This window comes from Theobroma cacao, chromosome 1, assembly GCF_053813885.1.
Source record: "Theobroma cacao isolate CCN51 chromosome 1, ASM5381388v1, whole genome shotgun sequence".
NCBI lineage: Eukaryota > Viridiplantae > Streptophyta > Magnoliopsida > Malvales > Malvaceae > Theobroma > Theobroma cacao.
In genome coordinates this window covers 10,890,192-10,912,158 of record NC_142639.1, presented here as the reverse complement: position 1 = coordinate 10,912,158, position 21,967 = coordinate 10,890,192, and the positions used below count along the sequence as shown (strand labels likewise).

At 33.8% G+C, this 21,967-nt stretch overlaps 3 protein-coding genes across 3 annotated transcripts; 2 read left to right on the top strand and 1 right to left on the bottom strand.

Moving 5' to 3' along the window:
- The first annotated feature begins 6,076 nt into the window (after positions 1-6,076).
- On the top strand, positions 6,077-9,180 carry LOC18612252 (UDP-Glycosyltransferase superfamily protein). The gene is made up of 2 exons (XM_018129968.2): positions 6,077-6,899; positions 8,225-9,180. The coding sequence occupies exons 1-2, from the start codon at positions 6,413-6,415 to the stop codon at positions 9,121-9,123; spliced, it is 1,386 nt and encodes a 461-aa protein (XP_017985457.2). The 5' UTR covers positions 6,077-6,412; the 3' UTR covers positions 9,124-9,180.
- A 505-nt stretch (positions 9,181-9,685) lies between these two features.
- Positions 9,686-17,696, top strand: LOC108661232 (Cysteine proteinases superfamily protein). The gene is made up of 10 exons (XM_088807227.1): positions 9,686-10,002; positions 10,671-10,839; positions 11,889-11,962; positions 12,459-12,513; positions 12,740-12,814; positions 14,133-14,206; positions 14,320-14,368; positions 15,861-15,945; positions 17,279-17,335; positions 17,455-17,696. Exons 2-10 carry the CDS (start codon positions 10,672-10,674, stop codon positions 17,496-17,498), a joined length of 681 nt encoding a protein of 226 aa, XP_088663353.1. The 5' UTR covers positions 9,686-10,002; position 10,671; the 3' UTR covers positions 17,499-17,696.
- Positions 17,697-18,105: 409 nt separating this feature from the next.
- LOC18612251 (putative UDP-arabinose 4-epimerase 2) lies at positions 18,106-20,204 on the bottom strand. Its single transcript, XM_018129967.2, has 9 exons — positions 20,076-20,204; positions 19,704-19,817; positions 19,498-19,605; positions 19,299-19,390; positions 19,060-19,201; positions 18,879-18,973; positions 18,659-18,788; positions 18,432-18,576; positions 18,106-18,344 (listed from the first exon to the last, which is right to left on the bottom strand). Exons 1-9 carry the CDS (start codon positions 20,202-20,204, stop codon positions 18,106-18,108), a joined length of 1,194 nt encoding a protein of 397 aa, XP_017985456.2.
- Between the last annotated feature and the right edge of the window lie 1,763 nt (positions 20,205-21,967).

The window sequence follows — 21,967 nt, the reverse complement described above, 5'->3', positions numbered from 1 at the left end:
TCTTATTATGATTAGAAATCTCAAATGTCTAATGGTGGGGTTCAGATCCTCACCAATATTATCTAATACACACATGACTACCATTCAAATATATGGAATTTATCCATAAATTGTAGATTTTAAGTAAATAATCAATAGAATTGTTATATTATTACTTCTAATGGTTTATATATTATTCCTATTACCAAAATGTTTAAAATATATATATATATATATATATAAAAGGCTTTGTCTAAGAGGGCTTCTTACTTGACTATCTAGAAATGAGTCTTTGATATTTCAAATCAAAGGAACCTTTAGTTAATTAATTCACAAATTCTTCCGGTAGCACATACCTATGGTCTCACTCCACAATGGATCTGGATAATTGGTGAAGTCTTCCAAGTTCTCCAAATTTTTGAACTAAAACAATAATTTGAAAAAGAATCACATCACCATCCAATAACACATGAATTAGTGCACAAAGCAATGAAACGGAATACCAAATCGTAATCAATTGCTATATTATTGGATTCCAAGTTCCTCACGTGGGAGTCCTGCAAATTAGGAAAATCATCAATTGCAGTGGCACATACCATCAATTTTAGAACTCCAAAGGGTGGAAGAATTACATGCTATTATTCTTGCAACTATATATGACGATGGAGGCAGCTATCATTTTAATCAAAGACTGTGTGGTATATAAATATTTAACACTATGATGTTGGATATTTTAGGCTAGAAACATAGATAATGAGTTATGAGTTGTTCCTCAAAGGTGTTAATCTGTTGAAAGGCAACAATATGTGGTATTTGAAGAGTCAAGTGCATGTGTGGACTAGCTTCAGAGTAATGTGATAAATTTGCTAAGGTCTTTAAACAAACGTATTGCAGGATTTTTAAACTCCCAGGAATGCTTTAGGAGCCTTAAGTATATAAAAAGAGGATTAGGTAACAAGGAGAACTGGAGAATCCTACCTAAGCTCCATGGCAAGTATTTACGAGATGAAGAAGGCAACAGAAATTTAGGAGGTTGAATTTCAGGTGATAGAGTGGATTACCAGGAAAGTTCAACAACAAAAGGCTGGCAGATCTAGTACTAGAAAACCCGGAGAAGGTGGTAATAGAAGGCTGACTATAGTAGTAAGAAGTCAGGAGAAGTAATGGTTGGCTGTCAGAACTAGTGGGAAGACAAAGGGGCATGATCTACATGGTAGCACTAATTTGTTAATGGTCCAGATCAGATGTTGTCACTTTTCAGTAAGTAGAGTATTAGCCATACGGTCAAGCTCTCCTGCACTAAAAAAAATGAAATTAATCAGAGTATAATCTTTTCTTGAAAAGTAAAAGAGCATTTATTAAACAATATAACAGAATTGTATGATGTTATATATGAGCCAAAACAAGGCCAATAACAAAGAAAAGGAAAAAGGCAATTAGGCAAAAATAGTGTAGGCGGTCAGTAATCAAAACCAGCAGCAAGCAGCTACAAAGAAATAGTTAAAACAGGGGTATGGGCTTGGACATGATAGAAATTTGAAGTCCATCATTGAAAGAACCATCACTTGGGAAGCAAACTTCCCGTTGACAAATCAAGACAAAGTGTCAATAAATGGTATGAAGCTTTTGACAGAAAATAATAACCTTGTGATTTGACGATAGCTATTTCCTTAAAACGAAAGAATTTGTGAGTTTGGATTTGAATGATAATTATATGAGAAAGGTGCACTCAACTCTGGTTGCATTACACAGCCAATGCATTTAAAGTATCGAAAAAGAAATTTTGACACTTGAAGTTTAGTTTGCCAAATAAAATTAAGTGGTGTGATTAGTTCACTATATCTTTGATGCCTGTGAAATAAACCAGAAAAGTTGACTTTATTAGTCGAAGAGAATCAAGGAGAGATTATATAGTTCATAACATCATTTGTATATGTGTGTGTGAACTTAATTGCTTGAAGGGTATCTACATCAAGAATGATAGTCATTATATGGTATATGTTCTCCTCCACTAGCTAAATTGATAAAGTAAAAAGCTTTAGTAGGCATGAGTACCAATATACCATAGTTAATCAAAACTCCTATACGGCGTTTGCATACCTGAACATCCTGATCGAGAAAATCTTGTTGCAGCTGTCGCATCCCAGGTTTCAGTGCTTCATTTGCCATTTTCACCACATTCATGATTTTGGATTGATCACTCAAATCTGTCTCTAATTTATTGGCTCGAGCTTTAGTCTTTAATTTGCATAACATTAAGCAAAAGTTAGAAAGGAGAAAGATTGGAAACACAGAGAGAGAGAGAGAGAGAGAGAGTGGATTGGTCTCTTGCCTCTGAAAGCTCCTTGTTCAAAGAGTTTATCTCAGACTGTTGCACCTCCATCTTAGACTGTAGCACCTCTATCTTCTCTTTCAAACTTTTATTCTCTGCCTCTGATCTTTTTGTACTCATCCTTCGTATCCGATAATTTTTGCAACATTTTATTTTATTTTCACGTTTTTTGATGTTCGCTTAGCATCGGTTTGCGACCTCCCTTTTTCGCAGGTTTGTGACCTGAAGCCTCTGCCTGCTCTTTAGCATAAAAAACCTCCATATTCATGGACATTCTTACAAAATACAAATTGACATTCTTACAAAAGCCTTTAGACGCACCTACCATGTTTCGAGTAAGAATCGCGACAGATTTATCGTCTCCATTGAAATCCTAATCTACGTGAATTAAAATACAAAACATAATGATCAGTGATAATTTATAAAATAATTACTTTTTGATGTAATTATTGTGTGTGTACTGTATATATATATATATATATATATATTTTAACAACGTATTATTAAATATATTTTTATATATTAATTATAAATATTTTATAATCTATTAATATAGTTTAATTTTTATATGTCTCAGTTATAAGAAAAGAAAGAGCAAGAGCAAAGAAAATGCATAAAGGGTTTATATTAGTGGATTAAAGCAATATAGAACTTTATTGTTGAAATTTATCAACAAGTTAATCAATTAATATATGTTATTAATCATCTAAACTCGGGTCTCAACTTCAAAGTTTGCCTCTAGAATAAGTTAATGGATTCATCGATTAAGTGAACATTAATTTTTAAAAAATATGAATTAATGGATTAAATTTTGCGTGAACCAAATTAAAATGTGAATGAATTTATAAAATTTGAAAGATTAAAAGGACTTTTTATTTTTTAAAGTTATAATTTTTGAGAAAAGATGTATTTATTTATGAACCGGGTGTCTAAAGCACATTTTGAATCCTATAAATGCTTCCTAGAAGCTTTAAAAACAACATGTAACAATTAAATCATTCAAAAACTCTTGCATTCATCATCTTAGCATATATTTTTTTGAATTATATTCAATTAAGTTAAAGAGAATGTTATAATACAATTTTTGATTTCCTATTCTTTTTAACATTTCATCTTGAAGATAACAAATTTAAGTGTACATTTTCATCTTGACAGAGAAACTAATATTTTTAAAGGCAATTTATTTAGGAAAAAAATTGTCATTTAACCTTATATTCTTTTCTTTTACCCATTTACTCTTTTTTTTAACTATTACCAATGCAAAATACTTACACAATTATATTTATCTTTAACAAAATATTTAAACTCTACTCAACATTTAATTTCAATAATATGCCATATAAATTTTGTATCACAAATTCAGTATTTGAAATCTTTCGAATTAAAAATTCAATATTTAATTTCCCATCCTTAACTTTTTTTTTCAATTTATCGAACATAATATCTTGATGTATAAGGTTCATGGAAAAAAAGTTGATAGATTTTTTAATCATTATTTTTTTGGTACATGATGTTTTAATCATTATAATAATAACGTAATATATTTTAATACTACTCTCAACCTTTAAAAAAAAATAATGTAACATACATATTATTCCAATAAAATGAACATACCATTATAATTGAATGCACGTGTCATTTAAATTAAATTAAATACAAGGTACATGAATTCTCAAAGGGTAATTTGGTCTTAACAGCTTGAACATGATTATACAGAAGTAAAAGTTATCCTCTTACACTCAATCCAATTTATTTTTTTAGAAAACCGCTAATTATTAACTATTATGATATGTTGCATTGAACTGTAATTTTCCCCTTTAAAACTTTAAAGTAGGCTTCCCGTTTGGAAATATAATTGGAAAGAATGTCATTATCATGTTGGGTAGGGCAAATTCTTAGTAATGTTTAGATTCTCATGGTATCACTTTCCCTTCACTCGTGTCATCCTTATGCGGCGGTGGGAATTTTACATTCCCTGCTACTTCGGGAAAGTAATTATTTTTTTTTAACTGAAAGATTAAGTATCCTATGATCCATAATTATATTAACTAAGTACAACTTACAAGTTTTAGTTTGAAAAGTTAACATGGATGGTATTAATAAACATCCCTAATACACTGATCACTTTTCCAAATTGGCACAAACATGATTTATTACTACTATAGTACTAAAGCCATTTTATAATTGATAACGATTTTTTACTATTTCATGAATGCCATATTCATATTTAAACTTTATTTAGAGCGAAAAAGAATTGAAAAAAAATATATTCGCAGATATGTAAAACTTATTCATAAATTATGAAGATGGACTGAAAAAGAATGAACAAAAAACATAATAGAAGAAGCCGAGCCCTCCTTCCTCTCCTTCTCCATTGCCTCTCCTCCCTTGTCTGTAATTCTAAAAAGTATCTCCCTGAAAGGATTTTCCATGGTCAAGCCGAGCGGGCCGTGAGGCCTCAAACTTTCGAGCCATTTGGGCTCCAGTAGTAGGCTGAGTTATTTTCCTTTCTTTTTTGGTCTAGTGCAGAGAGTTTTATTAAGGGATAACAAAAAGGGGCAAATTGAGGATTGTATAGGAGTTGGGTTTGACTGCCAATTGCAAAAACGAATCGCATCATGGAACCAGAATTAAATGCGCTGTGAAGTTGAGCCACCGACTTCGTTCCTAAATAGGGCCTTAGCTAGCAGTACGGGACCCCATCAAATCGAGACCATTGAATATTTTTAGATAGTTATTAGTCGCTTTAATGGTTGGGTGCTTGGTGTTTAAATCCCTGCCACACTGCATTCCACCAAATTCACAAAGCTGTTACAATCAGTATTTTTAATACCTTCATTCATATCTATATAGAAGAAGCAAATTCACATATGTTTTGTATATGTATACCTTTTGAGTCACATTTGGTCTGCCATTAATTTCAGCAACTTCCCTAAGGATCACCCTTTACTTGCATGTGCGAATTGAAGTCGGCAGCAGGAAAGAAATGGAAAGGGGATATGTGCCTCTGCCACTAGCTAGGAAAGAAATGAAAAGTATTCCTTGTGTTTGGTGAGGGAGAAAGAAGAAGAAAAAAAAGGAAAAGGAGTGAAAGGCAAAATTTATTTTCTTCCCACCTTTTCAAACCGGAGAAGGGAAGGAAAATAAGTGGATTTGATTTTTTTTTTTGTTTTTTTCCCCCAAATCCCATTCTCCCAAAAGTATTAAGGAAAACACTAATTCAACTTAGATTAACAATGTCTATAAGGAAAGGATGAAAAAGAACACTAGGAAGGTGAAAGGGAAAGCAAGAAATAGCATATTGAAGGCACAACTATAGTACTTGATGGATAAAGTTATCTTCATTTTCATTTATATAGTTCAAGTTCGATGTACTCTCTCATATATATATATATATATGAATGACAATAATCCTAGTAATTAGTGCTAGAAGGCAACAAATTAGCTGAGGAGTGTTTGGCATGTAGCATGAAAAATCAATCCTGTGCGTTAATCAACACACCTCGTGCTCCAATCGGAATCGAAGTGTCACAACCAAAAGCGAAAGCACAAATAATTGTTGGTGCCTATTAACCTAACTTCCACACCATCTCCACTGCACATTAACGAAAAGGAAAAGGAGGTAATATCTAGCAATATTTCTTTTGGCGGATAGCTAGAGACCATAGTTTACAACATGCATGCTCTTCTTGACCCACCACCTTTAACCGGTTTAAATAAAGACCCACTCTCTTAGAGATTGTTGCCATACATACAACAATTCAAACCCGAGAAAATAAAGAACGAAAAAACAGGAGGAAAAAAGTACTTATAGTTGCCCTTTTTCATGTATATATCCATCCCAGCTGTATCCTGTACGATTGATTTCCTGCAAGGAAATGGATAGGCCATGATCTTTGTTTCCGTTTTAAAATGTGTTGGGAAAAGGAGTGGCCATGGAATTTAGCCACTATGAGGACTAAGGTGTATATCTTGAGCACGTGCTTTGGTTGACTGACTCTCTCTAGCTTCATCTCCCCTCCCTTATAAAAGGGCTACTCTTGTTTAGAATTGAATGCACAGAAAAAAACAAACAAACAAACAAACAAAAAACAAAAGGAAATGGGAGCTAAGTGTGCTCTGAAGATGCCTAAAATCATACTGGTTCCATATCCAGCACAGGGCCATGTGACTCCCATGCTTAAGCTAGGTTCAGCCTTCCTCGGCCAGGGGTTCCAACCCATCATTGTAACCCCAGAGTTCATTCACCATCGGATCACTGCAAACATGGACCCCATCGATGAAATAAGGTTCCTGTCAATACCAGATGGCCTAAGCGAAGAGGGTCCTCATGATTTCTTTGCCATAGAGAAAGCTATGGAGAATACCATGCCAACACATTTGGAGGGCCTCATTCATAGAGTTGATGAAGAAGAAGAAGATGGAAGAGTAGCTTGTGTTGTCATTGATTTATTGGCTTCATGGGCCATTCAAGTTGCCTACAGATGTCGGATCCCTGCCGCCGGCTTCTGGCCCAATATGCAAATTACTTACCGGTTGATCACCGCCATTCCGGACATGCTCCGTTCCAGCCTGATTTCTAAAACAGGTAAACTGCAAACACATGAAACATGGAAATTTCTTTTACATCTAAATATAATGAAGTGTTTTATTTTTCAATATTCCCATGATTTTAGATATAAATATTTTGTGTCAACTATATATTTTAAATTATATGGTATATTATAAATATAATAATGTATTGCTTTATGAAGTAAATATATATATAAATATAAATTTGTTGCATCGCAAATTATTATTGGTTTTTTTATATGTAAGATCATGTTGTATAAAAGACTTGAATTCCTACATACAAGTTAGGATTGGAATCCAACTGAAAGTAAAGAAACAACAAGTTTACAAATATACACTTACTGGTTGATCCCATAATTAAAGGCGACAGACCATTATGATTGCCTCGCGGTTTGGTCTAGATGATGTTGCACATGGGAAAATGTTTTCCGATGCCGCGGAATTTGCAAATTTTAAATTACATGTACCAATGGCTGAGAAATAGATGTCAATGGGTTGACCCCAATACAAAACAAAAAGAAATCTTCAACGGGTATCATTCATTTTATTAAAATATAATATACATGCACATCTGTCTATTGTATGAATAAGTGGTATATTAGATTTTCCAAGTTGGGATCTCCTTTATGATTTTTTATTTTGCTTATTTTATTGTTAAATATATTTATCCTGACATTACTTTTTAATGAATACATTATAAATTTTAATTATGATTTGTGAAATCATAAATGTGAATAGTGATAATAGATATATTAAAAAATAATAAATAGAATCAAACTTTTTTCGTCACAATTCGTGTAGGTAAAATTTTGTCATTGATTTTAAAAATATAAACAATGATTGTAAAGATTTTCAAAAGTAATAGGTAAAAAGCAAATAGAAATTAAAAGTTTACAATTCTTCTTTATTATAACGCTCACGAAGAGATTATGTCATTATTATGTTAAAATTATGGAGACCAATAAATTACTTTTTTAAATTGTATGGGTGCGTTAAATGATATGCATTTGAGAATCACAAGTGTAATTTACTCAAGGTGTGCCATTATGACATATATTACATATAAGATCTGTTTATTAACACAATTATGGCATTTATTACATATATGATCTGTTTATGAACTTATCATTGAGCAGTTATAAGAGTTTAAGACTTTTCTTTGAAGATGTCTCATATTTGGAAGGACTTGGAGGAAAGGACAGAGGGTTATATCTTCTTATGTAACTCAAGCTCAATCCATATACTTTAAAATGAAAGTAATTTAACTTGTTCTTGAATTTGGATTTGCAACCTATTTGGCATGCATGGGCTTTTCTTCATTAATTTAAGGGCATGTCGCAGGATGTCCCCAACGTCAAGGTACTGTATGCTGCCTTCCCGGCCAGCCTATGCTATCAACCGAAGATCTTCCATGGTTAATTGGAACTCAAGCTGCAAGGAATGCAAGATTCAAGTTTTGGACTAGAACCTTAGAACGTTCTAGATCTCTTCGATGGCTGCTCGTGAATTCCTTTCCCCACGAGTTCACCGGTGATGATCATAACTCTACAGATCATGACAATCCTATCGTTTTTCCAGTTGGACCTTTGAGTAAACCTGCAATAGTGAAGAATCCTAGCTTTTGGGAAGAAGATAGTAGCTGCATAGATTGGTTGGACAAGCAAAAGCCTAACTCAGTGCTCTACATTTCGTTTGGGAGTTGGGTTAGTCCCATCGGAGACGCCAAAATCAAAACCCTGGCATTGACACTGGAGGCATTGAGGCGACCATTTATTTGGGTGCTAGCGCATGCATGGCGCCAGGGTTTACCAAATAGGTATTTGGAGAGAGTTTCAAAGCAAGGCAAAGTGGTTTCATGGGCACCACAATTGCAAGTGCTGCAACACAAGGCCGTGGGGTTGTACCTCACACACTGTGGGTGGAACTCTACCGTGGAAGCCATACAATGCCAAAAGCGACTTTTGTGCTTTCCGATCGCGGGAGATCAATTCGTCAATTGTAAATACATTGTCAAGGTTTGGAAAATTGGAGTGAAGATTAATGGATTTGGACAGAAAGACGTGGAAGACGCTCTGAGAAAGGTGACGGAGGATGGTGAAATGAAGGAGAGATTAATGAAGCTATACGAGAGGACCATGGGAGAAGAGGCTACTTCTAGAGCTGTGGCTGATCTCAAGGCTTTTCTTTTGGACTCAACCACCAAACAGTTCAACTCCCTAAAAGATGTGTACATGTACTAAAATGAAAGTGAGATAATTAATGCAATAATATAACTACTACCAAAACTTTGTTCAAAATGTGCCTTTAAATGATCGTTTTTTCATTTGGTGCAATAGAGTTTAGTTAAGTTAGTACTATTGCAATACAATTATACTATAAAATTCAATAAATTAGTGCAAAGCAAGGCCCCTTATTCCTTTTTCTATATTAATATTTTGAATTAAATTTAGATACAATTATTTAATAAATTCACAATTCGCTCTGAGCTTAAAAATCCTAAGCTAAGTTTGATCCAAAAATTTCAATTTAGTTTAGTAACATAAGTTACTTAACATTAACAAAATATTTCAATTTTGTTATTTTTATACAAAAGTTAATATTAAATGTTAATGCAAAGACAAATAAGCAACCGGACTTCAATCTTAACATCCAAACAAGAAATCTGAATCTCCCTGTTCAATGCCTGCAGGGAAAGGAAGCAAAGTATGGGTTTCTTGTCGGGGATTAAGACAGAATGACGTTTGGTCCAACTCTCCAAATACCCCCAAAAGCCCAAAAGACTCCTCAAAATTTTCTTCCTTATCACATTTCCCCCACGCGAACTGTTCAGTAATCCAAATCCAATTACGCTTCCTTCTCCCCTACTTTTCCTTCCTTTGGTCAAGTTTATATACTCTAGTGAGAGGAGGAATAATAATAACGTACACCTTTTTCTTATATAAGTAGTATTGACCATTCCATGTTTTCATATTATTTCTGTGAACTTGATTCCTGGAAAGTATAGAAAAACAAAATAAGAAAAAAGAAAGCTTGATATTTCAGCTTCAGCTGAGAAGATCAAACAAATATTCAATCCTACAGCAACAAATCCTCAAAAGTCCTTCGTTTTTTTAATCTGGGTATTCTCTATTTCTTTGGTTTTATGTGGCTATGGCTATTTCTTTTTTTGTCCTTTAGTTTTGTCCATTCCTTTGCCCCCTGTCTTGCTGGGATAACTTATGCTCTGTTTGGTTGGTGAGAAACTGGAAGGAAAAATGATAATTAAAGGAAATTCATTGTTAATTTGATTCATCTGCTTCTGCTTAGTAGAAACTTCTCTCAATTCAGTTCAGCTAAGAGTTTTGAGCATCAGTCAAACAATCCTACTTTTTTTTACTCTTTCATATGTTTATATTGGATATAAGAACAGCTATTAAAGGAACCATATTTGGTCTTTTATTTTTCTGGGTTTTTTAGGTTATGGATATTTCTAACATACCCCGTGGAGGATCTGGATTGCTTGGATTTTTTAAGTCATTCTTTTAGGGATTTCTTTTTTGTTTTGATGATTTGATGTTATGCTTTATATAGTTGTAAGCAATAATTTATTCTTGTAGTATGAGAGAGATTGAAGTTGTCCGGTCATGGATGATTATCAGCTTTTGATTAACCCGCTCATGTTTCTGATATTCTGTTTACCCGTTTGGAAGCTTATCAACCTTTTTCATATTAGTATATATTCGATGGCTTAATATACTGAATTCTTGTAACCTCATATTTTCTTGGCTATATGTTATTGTTGAGATAGTATGAGTGAAGGCTACAGAAATGCAAGTGCAAGCTCCAGCTCAAGTTTGAATAGCAGTTTCCAAGATACAGAGGATGATCAAACCATAGCAAGCATCTTAGCAGAAGAGGAAAACTTGCACAAAGATGGCAGGCTTGCAAAAAGACTCTCCCATCTGGATTCTATACCGGTATAATCATCTCTACCTCTTATTTGTTGGTTGGTCATTTTCTCGCAAAGAAAAATTTTACATTGTTTTACATTTAATTGTTTCTATGATATCCTTTTATGCCTGCCTTGTTGGTTTAAAAATGTAAGAAGTGCCTGTTTGACATGGGGTACACATAATAGTTTTGGTGTCTAAAAGCATTGTATGTCCTTCTCTTTGGTTCCATGAGGACTATGTTATAATGAGTAAGATGCTACCCTTTTGGAAACTTTGGGAATTATTATAATTTGTGCTGATGATTGTTGAGAGATTGGATATGTTGCCAGAAGCATGGTCCTTCGGGAAAACAATTGTTTTTCATCATTTCTCTTCTGAGATCCCAGCATTGTTTTATCTCTTCTTTACTTGTTATCAATTCAATTACTTCATTTTAAAGTTTTCTTTTTTCCATTATATAATGTATTCTTGGTTCATCATTTGTATGTATTATCATTGCTTATTCACTGTGGAGTGAAGCAGAGTTTCTAATATTATGATATAGATTCTACAGAGCATTAAAATCGCTAACAACATGTTCTTCATCCATCGTTTTTTCTGTTGTAATCTTATGCCAACTCAGAGTACAAGTGTAGCATCACTCTCACGTTATGATCTTTTTGTAACTTTTCATACTAAATGTACATTTGTACCATAGAGCACACTTTGCATTTGTAAGCCTCATAGGAGTATTATCTAAGTAGGGTAATATTGTCCTTTTGTCTGTTCATGTCTCTTTCCATAGATATAGGAGTTACCAAGAATAAGTTAGTGCCCTAATGTTTCCCTTTTATCTCTCTCTTGACCGTAGGAAACTATCTAATTCAATCCAACACGGTTTTCTTGAAACCATAATGCCTCTTTTTGCTCCTATGTTTTACGATTAATATATTGTTTCTTTTCACCTGCATTACTTGCTAATTGACGAGCATGTGCTAGAAAAAGTTGCAAATTTTCCTTATTTTCTCTTCTGCAAGCAGGATAGTCTTAGTTTTATTGATGTCTAAGCACTCACATGATCATTTTGTTGACAGCACACTCCTCGTGTCAATGGGGAAATACCTGATGTGAATGATGCTACCTTAGATCATGAACGACTGTCTGAAAGGTTGTGATCTTATCATGCATACTATATCAATTTCTTGCCGATTGTTTTCTTTTAAGTTGTTCACTAGTTATAGTCTGCTCCAATATAGAATTTTTTTTTTAATAAATTTTGGTTTGGACTTCAATTTAGTCTTTAATTCTGTGGTTAGTTATGCTATGATGTTTTCTTTATCTGTTTTTTTTTTTAACGAAAACTTTGTGGTTTCTTTCCATTTTTCCACAAGGTCTCTTGAATTTCGTTCCTCTTAATTGGCATCATGTTAAAAAATTATTTTTGAGCTTGTGATGTTAATAATCTGGTTCAGAATATGGCTCCTAAAACATCATTTCCATCCTTATTTGATCCTTAGAGCTCAAATATGGCATAAAGACAAACTCCCTGGCATGATGGTTGAAGATTTGGCATTTGAAATCTGGCCTTTCATACTCAACATCTCATTTATGCATATATATTGGTTTGTATTTATTTGGTTATGATGGTTTTGTTTTTCATTCAGGTTGGCCACTTATGGTTTAGCTGAATTGCAAATTGAGGGTGATGGAAATTGCCAGGTTTTAATTTTTGTACTTTAGTTGTTCTTTCTCTACCATCACCTTTTATACCTGTATTTATCATGCATAATATACCTATTTCTGTTTCCACATACAGATGTAGATATATGCAACAATGAGATTTCAATATGAAAGTCACTGTGATTCTTGGCATAATTTCTGTTTTCTTTGTTTACATCTGCTCTTTTCTTGATAAATATTCTATCATGGTGTGCTTTTTGGATAGTTTCGGGCGTTAGCAGATCAGCTGTTCCGCAATCCAGACTACCACAAACATGTTAGGAGGCAGATAGTCAAGCAGGTAAGGTTTATGTTGCTCCATAAATGCAGACATTTCCTGTTACCTTGTTTTCAGATATAATCCCATTGGATAAAAATTAGCTATAGCATTAAGTACAGGAGAATTCTTCAGATTTTAGGCATTTTTTCCCTTGCTTTTGTTTGTGCGATTTATTATGTCTGTAAGTATGGTCAAACATGAACACACTAAAAAAAAATAATATTAGTCCGACTTTGATATCTGCATTGTTTTGTAACATTGTCTCAGGAATAAAAGGTTTCTTGTAGTAACTTGAATTATAATACACATCGATAGAAGGTTACAAGTTCAAAGTCTAAAACATTTCCATGTATGTATGTATGTATGTATGTATGTAGGTATGTATATGTGTACCTACACATGTATGATGCCTATGTTTCTGGTGAGAGAACGAGAGCATATCATGTTTGCCGATAATATATATAATTCAGCATCAAATCTTTCTTATGTTGAACTTTTATCAAGATGCATTTATTTTTGTTATTACGGAGAATATTTTAGAAGATTAAAATATAGATATCAACATGTTGTCTACTTTTTATCATAAGGAACAGATGTATGTCTCCACTTTTCAACTTCATGGGATAAAATGTTTGTCTGACAAGATACTTAAGCCTGTCTAAATTCTTAATTTGACACCAAAAATAATTTTCTGTGTAACTTTGTATGATTTCTTCTAGAAGAATTTAAAGCCAATTAGTAATTATGCTTTTAAAAAGTTGGCATTTTCCGGAGCAATATATTTGGTGGAGTATATTGCATGAAAGTGGATATTGAATGAGTTAAAATCAGTTTCACATGTTCTAATTTCTCTAACAGACAATTTTGTGGTCATCCCAGCCTTTAGTTTAGTTTCTCATGATTTCTGGTCATTAATTATTTTGTTCCCCCCCCCCCCCCCCCCCCTTTTTTTTTTTTTTTGTTGAGGGTTAGTTTCTCATGAACTTTAATACACATATATGTTAGTGCCCTATTTTTGTTTCAAGTTGACTATCACCTCTTTCCCAACAAGTGTCGTGCCATTTCACAATATGGGCTGGATAAGCAATAAATGAAGTGAAATTAGAACATTGTTTTCTATGGTTATATTGACTCTCTATTATTCTTTTCTTTTTATTTATATGTTAGTGCCCTATTTTTGTTTCAACTTGACTATCACCTCTTTCCCAACAAGTGTCATGCCATTTCACAATATGGGCTGGATAAGCAATAAATGAAGTGAAATTAGAACGTTGTTTTCTATGGTTATATTGACTATCTATTATTCTTTTCTTTTTAATTTTAATTTCTTGATTTTCAGCTAAAACATTCCAGAAAGTTGTATGAAGGTTATGTCCCAATGAAGTACAAAGGCTACCTGAAGAAGATGAAAAGGTTAGATATTGATTCTTGTGGAATTTAACTCCTGAAGAACTAGAAAAGATTTTTTAATGATCTCAAATGAGTAAATACTAACTTATTTAGTGCAAAATTTTCTGTTCCACTAGATCTGGGGAATGGGGAGATCATGTTACTCTGCAAGCAGCTGCTGACCGAGTAAGTTGAAATTTAACCCTTCTGACTCCTTAGACTGACTTGTTGTTAGTACCCCCTAGAGATACATTTTTTCCAAGCTATTGTCTATTGTTTGTTTCATCTTACTAATGGCTTGGGTTTTCCACTATATTTTAAATTTGAAGAGTTATGCTGAGCCTAAAACAGCTAAAATCAAGCTGACACAAGCCATGTAATGAATCACTACTTTGTCATCAACCTTTTTAGAACAAATCCTTTTCTACCATATTTAACCTGCAGATTCTGCTCTTATTTTGAACTCATAAAAAACATGTTATATTAGTATATTAAATGGCATTATAGTTTTTCCATCCTTAAAACTAAATCAATTCCCAGGTAGTTTTGTCATTAAGAGTTTCCTCTTTTGCTGGACTTTTAAATTTCTCATGCTACTTACTTTCAAAATGACATTGACTTAAAAGTCCTTTTTCGATAAACATGTCAGAGAAATGACTCTGTGAATTACTATTATGTGTCTTCTTTAAAATCTTTTAATGAGCTAATGGTTCAGCATTGTTGTTATCATCGCATACAAGTTGATGTCTTTTACAGATATGAGCAAAGATACTCACTGTCATTTTTAAGCTATATTTGTGATTTCGTATTTAAGTAAGGGCTTTATTGGCTATCCTATAACTAATTTGATATGTATATTTTCATTAGCTTTTTGATCATTTGTCTTATTAGAATTTTCTCTTCCTAAATTGTTCTGTACTTCCTCTCTCTCTCTCTCTCTCTCTCTCTCTACTCTTTTTTCCCTCCCCTGTTTCTATTTTCTTCCTTCATTCTTCCCCTTCCTCTCGTCATTCTCCCTTTACACTCCTTTTCTCTCTTCATCCCATCTTTCAAACCCATTCTACATCAATTTTTGTATTAGTGCTCTGTGGAGCTTAAGTTTACAGTGGAAATTCATATTTATATTCGGGTTCTATGAGTATGCTTGCTGTAAATGCTAAATACTTTGGCTTATATTTTTGAAGCAGCTTTTGGACTATTGGAATGTTGAAACCTAGAATTCTCTCCCTAAAGTATTCCATCTTTCTTCCTCTTTTCTCTTCTCTGTCAATTTCTTGACCCATTCTTCCCTGTTCTCCCTATTTCTCTGCTTATCCTCCGTTTCTTTCTCTATCCTATCTTCTCAAACCTGTTTTTCATCAAGTGGCTGACGGAGATAGATAAAATTAGTTGCACACCCACGAGAATATGGTGTTTAATCTATAATATTTGCTGTGAGATAGATATGAAAGTTAAAAGAAAAGGCCTTTCCTTTTGTGTCTGGGTTCTGTAATCCTACTGTAAAACTCGTTGAAATGCTTGCATGCTATTGTTTAACATTTTTTAAGTAAACTTTATGCATATATGTTTAATTCGGAAAAGTCCCCTGTACAGTATTTGCTTATTTTTCTATTCTATCTATTAGCTATTTGTTCAAGTTTTCAGCTTTTAATGTTGACCTTTGTGGTATCAACTGCAGTTTGGAGCCAAAATTTGTCTTGTCACCTCTTTTCGTGACACTTGCTATATTGAGATCATGCCCAAAGAAACAAGTCCTACTAGAGGTAAATATTATTTCTATATCTTGCCTGAATTCTCTTGCGGCTATCCGTTCTATTACTTGGTAAAAAATTTATTTCTTATTAACTTTTAAATCCAGCTTGTTGTCTTCTCTTATAGTAGTTCTACTTTGAGTAGTGGTAATGACAATTGTTAAATGAGTGAAGCAGCTAACAATAAGAAATTGTCTTTTTATGTGACCATCAGTAGTTATAGCACGTAGAAGATATGGTTAACCTATCGCACAGCCAAAGGTTTGTATGCTTTCTTTTAGTTTTTAATCAAGCTGAAGCTGCTCAAACAGGTTTTTCCTGCTGTCAAGCCTACACAAGCTTTTACTAGCTCGGGCTTAGTAGAAGTTAAAATAATATTCATTTGGTAGAAATATTTTAACATCATTTTGAAATAATATCAATCAATGTTGATTATCTGAATGTGTTGGGTGTCCACCCCATAATTTATTCAAATACCACATCAAAAGGAATGCAAGCCAGACCCTAGCAGTTTGTGGACCCTACCCTGACTATCTGAGCGTGTTGACCCTACCCTTGCATCAAGGATAGGAGGTTAGTCCCCATCCAAAGAGCTGTGGCAACCATAAATATTGCACTTCTGGTCTTTGTTTATGGAAGATGCTAGATACTTGAAATTATAAAAACTTCAACTAGTTTTCAAGACTAAGTAATCAATGCTACAAACACTAGTAATGAACTGCAGGAATTTTCGGAAAAAGTTCACAGTAGGTACATCAATATGGCACAAAATGACTGCAGAGAAGAGCAAATCCTGAGAAAGAAACTGGCAAATGCTCAACAAAGAGGGTAGAGGTGTGCTTTATTAAGTTCCATTAATAAACCAGGCATACAGGGGTTATGATACCTATTAAATGAGTGCTTAAATATATGTTCAATCAGCACATCAAATTCAAACTCGACAAATTTTCAAAAGTTTGAAAGTACAGGATGGATAAATATCAAGCAATAATAGGAACTGCTGTAGGTGATACTCTGCTGTGTTGCTTTGACATGCATGTCCTTAGTCAACCATATCAATTAATAAAATTGGTGGTATTCAATTGTTGGTTGGATTTGTTTGGAACCTTGTTAATCTTTTGCATAAAAACTATATACTAGTGCTATCTTAGCAATCATGCCTTCTTTTGTTCTCTGATCAGAAGTCCCAACTACTGATCCAGTATCTATACACAGCTGTCTGACTTTTTATCAGCTGATGCTAATGTTTTAAAAGAGTAGTCTTTATCTAAGTTGCTTGTTTTTCATTTAATTTATTTGTTTTTTACATTTCTGTGGGGCAATAAACCATTGTTGTGTATTTCAGAAGTTTGGCTGAGCTTCTGGAGTGAAGTACATTACAATTCATTATATGCAAGTGGAGGTGAGTCCATTTTTCTAGTTTCATTTGTTTTTCTTTTCTAGACTTTACCATTAACTTTATTGTTTCTAAGGCATTAGCCAAATTAACAAACTCTATCCCTACACTGATTATGTTTACAGATGTTCCCACCAGAGCACCAAGAAAAAAGCATTGGCTTTTTTAGGTTTAAGGCACATTCAGACCATTTGTGTATCTGCTGTATCTACAATCACTTTACCTATATACTACCTTAAGAACTACAGTCTGTTATTGTAATTTTATAACAATATGATTCACATCTAGCTCTTTGATAACTAAAATTTTTCTTTGTATACAAATAATTGGCGATCATGATGATATAGGAAGTATTGATTGTGCAGTCTCTTGGCATGTATCCTAATTTTGTGGCACTAGCAATTAGTTCAAAGTGGTAAGCCAGAATGCAAAGATGGGGCTTGGATCGAAACTATATTTTTCTGATATGATAGGGTAGCTGATACCAATTATATCCTGATTTAGAAGGTACCTCCCCCTATACTGATGCTGAAAGTAATGTAGAAACTAATTCTGATATAGTATGGTAGATACTAAAGAGTGCTCATGATTTTTCGTTCTGTATGTGGACAAAATGACATGCTGTGGCCTCAAATTATTATTGAGATATTAGACAAATTATGCATTTTGGTCAAGCGTCAACATAGCACTAATTTGCAACCTTCATTCATATTTTCCAAGTTGTACAGAAATGGTAGAAACCCCTAAAGATGAATTGTCCCTAAATGTCATGAATTTTAACTCACAATGGTAGGAGGGCCATAGCCATTGACATGTGACTTTTGCCATCTCCATGCAATCTGTAAACTGATCTGAAGGTTGGTATGTTGGGCTGTCCAGTTAAGCTCACGCCTTATTTTCGAAGGATCACTGTAAACTTCAGCAGAATCTCCTGGTCGCCGGCTCAGATATTCAACATTGATATCTTTGCCTATGGCCCTCTTACATGCCTCCACAAACTCTTTCACTGATTTACCTGTGAAAGAAACCATTACTTTATAGTGATAAAAGAAAGGCAACAACAATATTGAACAAAACGGGAATTGTGTAATTTAACAGCAACCTTGTCCTGTGCCAACATTGTAAATGCCAAGTTTCCCAAGTTGGGCATGGGCCAGAGCTTTGACATGAGCATCGACCAAGTCAGTAACATCTATATAGTCCCGTATGCAAGTTCCATCAGGTGTTTTGTAGTCAGTTCCTCTTATCTAAAACCATTTCCATCACCAGAGTGAGTTACATTTTGTATTTTTGATGTTGAGGCAGCATGGCTTTGAAAAAGAAATTCACCTTGAGTCCTGGAATAATCCCTCTCCCAGCATCAAAACAAGCACCAGAAATCCAGCCATGCTCATGCAGTTCAGCTCGGGGGGCTTCGCCTAATCTTCCTTCTGGGTCTGATCCAATCACATTGAAGTACCTGAGAACAGTTATATTACTATCTAGCAGCTGTCTATACTTCTGGAATGCACGATGATGAACATTGCAGAGAAGGAAATTGACTGCCTACCGTAAGATCATGACAGCCATGCTGGTGGTTTTGGAGAAGTCGATGATGATATCTTCTGCCATCTTCTTAGCTTTTCCATATGGATTAATTGGAAACTGAACCAAGTATGGTTAAAGATACAACACACATGCTTAAAGTAAACTATTAATTACACCAAGAATTTGGTAAATGAAGATTTTACTTGAGGAGTTTCTTCTGTAATGGGCATCTTTTCAGGCTCTCCATAGGTTGCGCAAGTGCTTGAATATATAAGTGTGTTCACATTGTGTCTCGCCATTGCCTCTAAGATGAGCAAAGTATTTGATGTAATATTATGATAATACCTGCATCATGCGATCAATCTATCCTTGTTAATACTTTTGCTCCCATTAAGTACTATATCATTTACATTTGGATCTCAAGTAACAAAACAAAGAATACCGAAGAGGTTCAACAGTACTTTCACCAACATAAGCAACTGCAGCAAAATGCATTACAGCATTGAAGGCATTTTCCCTGAAAATTCTATTGACCTGATCATATGGGCTCAAGGAAAACGTCTTGCAAGCTTATATATTCCTATAAATATTAAACCTTATTAATTTACAATCATGACCAAGCGAATTAGATTCATCGATACGGCTTTTGCATTCCCAAGGTCTACATGTATGAACTGAAGTCGTCCCAACTCTGGAAAAAGATCTTGCAGAATTTTAATAGCACCCATATTTCCTCGTGAAAGATTATCCTACATATTTTTGAGTCAATAATCAAGAAATTAGAAAAATTCATGAGCAGTATAATTTCATTAAAGTGTATATATATATGTAACATGCATGGGCATACCACTATTGTGACACGGTGTCCATCTTTGAGTAGTCGAAGTGCAGCATGAGAACCGATATAGCCAGCTCCTCCAGTCACCAGCACATGCGTTACCCCTAATACATGACGAGAGAACTGGACATGTAAGGAAATACCACTTGCTACAATTAGTTCAATCTACAAAGGAAAAATGCTTACAACATAGTAAAAGTGATGATGAATGAGATCCATATAACAAGGAAGAAAACAAAACAAGCAAATGATATGCCCCCAAGATGATGATTTATAATACAATTGAGTGGTAAGTATACTGTTATGATACTCGTTAGCAAATTTTATGAAAAAAATAAATAAATAAATAGACCTAATTAATTTCGATAATCATAAACGTACATATTTGGCCTTAGGATCCATAAAACCAGCTGACTCCCTCAGTAGGATGATGCAAAACGTCATGAGGACAAGGGCCATGAGAATTCTACTAGAAAGATCATTTTTAACTTTTTCATCCATATAATCCATGCTTCAACAATAACCTGCAAAACCCAAAGATGTTTTTGGTTAGAAGAAAAGAAAATAACTAGTTAGAGTTATATTATAATACTGCTAGTTAGAGTTAGGTTATGAATAGGATTAATCTATATATATATATATCATTTAGATTTGTTTGATCTATACACGTTTATAATATAAGAGTTCTCTCCTTCTAAGACTTTCAATCATCATCCTTCACATCAACCCCAAGTATTTAAACCTAAAGCTTTTACCAATAAATAAGTATGAGAGAGTGGAAAAAAGGGATAAAAAATATATGGATGGTTTCAAACCAAGGTAACCCTTTTAATTTAGGGTTTAATTAAATAGCATTTAAAATGCAGGATCATAATCAAATTTGAAACTAAGTTTACTAACATCAAATGAAAATAGTATGGTAAAGTACTTATTTTACGTTGTTTCTCTATCAGTATTTCCTGCATGCATATATGAGCAAATGGAATTGATCCTGTACAAGGGTATAAAGAAAATATTCAACTTGTCATCTAGTTAAATATTCCTGTGCAGTATCTTCAATTTTCTACAACCTAAAACTCAAATAAAGCACGGAAAGAGTGTGAAAAGAGTAAGACTCTTAAACTTGTTTACCTCACTGATTGTATAAAAGAAATGAGAGAGTAAAGTAAAGCTAGGAACAAGCTCTCTTTAGAAACTGATCAAGTAGAACCAAAAACATGAAAGAAAAACGAAGAAGAATATGGGGAAAGGCTTCAGTCGGAAAGAATGGAGTAATTAAACTTGAAAAAGAAACAAGTAGGATTTTATTAATAGTGTCTAAAAATAGACGATATTCGAAAACAAAAGCAAAACTTGAAAAGTTCATCGCTGAATCAATGAGTTGGGACAGCGACAGCAATTGAAAGGCCTTGGAAACCACCATTTTTGATCAGTAAGAGTGGAAAGAGGAGAAATTCTGGTCCAAATTAAGCCCTGGCCTCAGGGGTGTGTTCGAATTGATAGGAAAAAGGAGGGTTAGCTTAGGCGGCTGTGACTCGCATGCATATATATATGCCTAGTCACCTTCTACCACACCCACCTCCTTTTCCCATGTTTTCGGCCAACATATGGCTTTTTTTCTTTTTCCTTCCATGCGTTTTCTATTTCTCCATTCTCATTGTCTTTCTATAATTTCTTTTTCTTTTTTCTTTAATTGAGAGGGGGATTGGGTTAATTTCTTTTTCTTTTTTCTTTAATTGAGAGGGGGATTGGGTTAATCTTCTCCCAAAAGAAAATTGCTCTATCAATCGAATTATCTCATAAAATAAAAATAATATGCTTATTAAAGAAATTTTGCCTAATATTCTGTTCAAATTAGGTGAAGATGTCATGTGATTATTACTTTTTCTCTAAAAAGTTAATTTAATGTGATATGTGGTCAAAGATGGCTTATCTTGATAACCAAGGGTTATTATTTTAGTTTTACATGTAATTAATTTTTTTTTAATTTTTTTAACTTGGCCTCAAAATATTGTGAAACTTATAATACTTATTAATTAAACCTAGTGTCATGAGCCAATCTTGTATAGGGTCATAATAGGGTAAAATTGTTTAGGAGATTAATTCTTTTGTGCCCTCATAGAGATGTCCCCTTTTAAACATTTTTTTTTTTGAAGATTAAAGTCATTTTCATTGAAGCAGGGTGAAATCCCCTATGTACACAAAAAGGAGGGGACTTGGCTATGGGAAACTTGGTCCAAGTGCCCTTCCTGAAGCTTGGCGTACAAAAAAGC

Excerpts from the sequence above, each read along its gene's own strand:
- LOC18612252 (XM_018129968.2), top strand. The coding sequence starts at position 6,413 with ATGGGAGCTAAGTGTGCTCTGAAGATGCCTAAAATCATACTGGTTCCA. Across the intron at positions 6,900-8,224 it reads CAGCCTGATTTCTAAAACAG|GATGTCCCCAACGTCAAGGT; the intron begins GTAAACTGCAAA and ends GGCATGTCGCAG.
- LOC108661232 (XM_088807227.1), top strand. The coding sequence starts at position 10,672 with ATGAGTGAAGGCTACAGAAATGCAAGTGCAAGCTCCAGCTCAAGTTTG. Across the intron at positions 10,840-11,888 it reads CCCATCTGGATTCTATACCG|CACACTCCTCGTGTCAATGG; the intron begins GTATAATCATCT and ends TTTTGTTGACAG. Across the intron at positions 12,514-12,739 it reads AGGGTGATGGAAATTGCCAG|TTTCGGGCGTTAGCAGATCA; the intron begins GTTTTAATTTTT and ends CTTTTTGGATAG.
- LOC18612251 (XM_018129967.2), bottom strand. The coding sequence starts at position 20,204 with ATGGATTATATGGATGAAAAAGTTAAAAATGATCTTTCTAGTAGAATT. Across the intron at positions 19,818-20,075 it reads TGGATCCTAAGGCCAAATAT|TTCTCTCGTCATGTATTAGG; the intron begins GTACGTTTATGA and ends TTACATGTCCAG. Across the intron at positions 18,345-18,431 it reads CAATGTTGGCACAGGACAAG|GTAAATCAGTGAAAGAGTTT; the intron begins GTTGCTGTTAAA and ends TTTCTTTCACAG.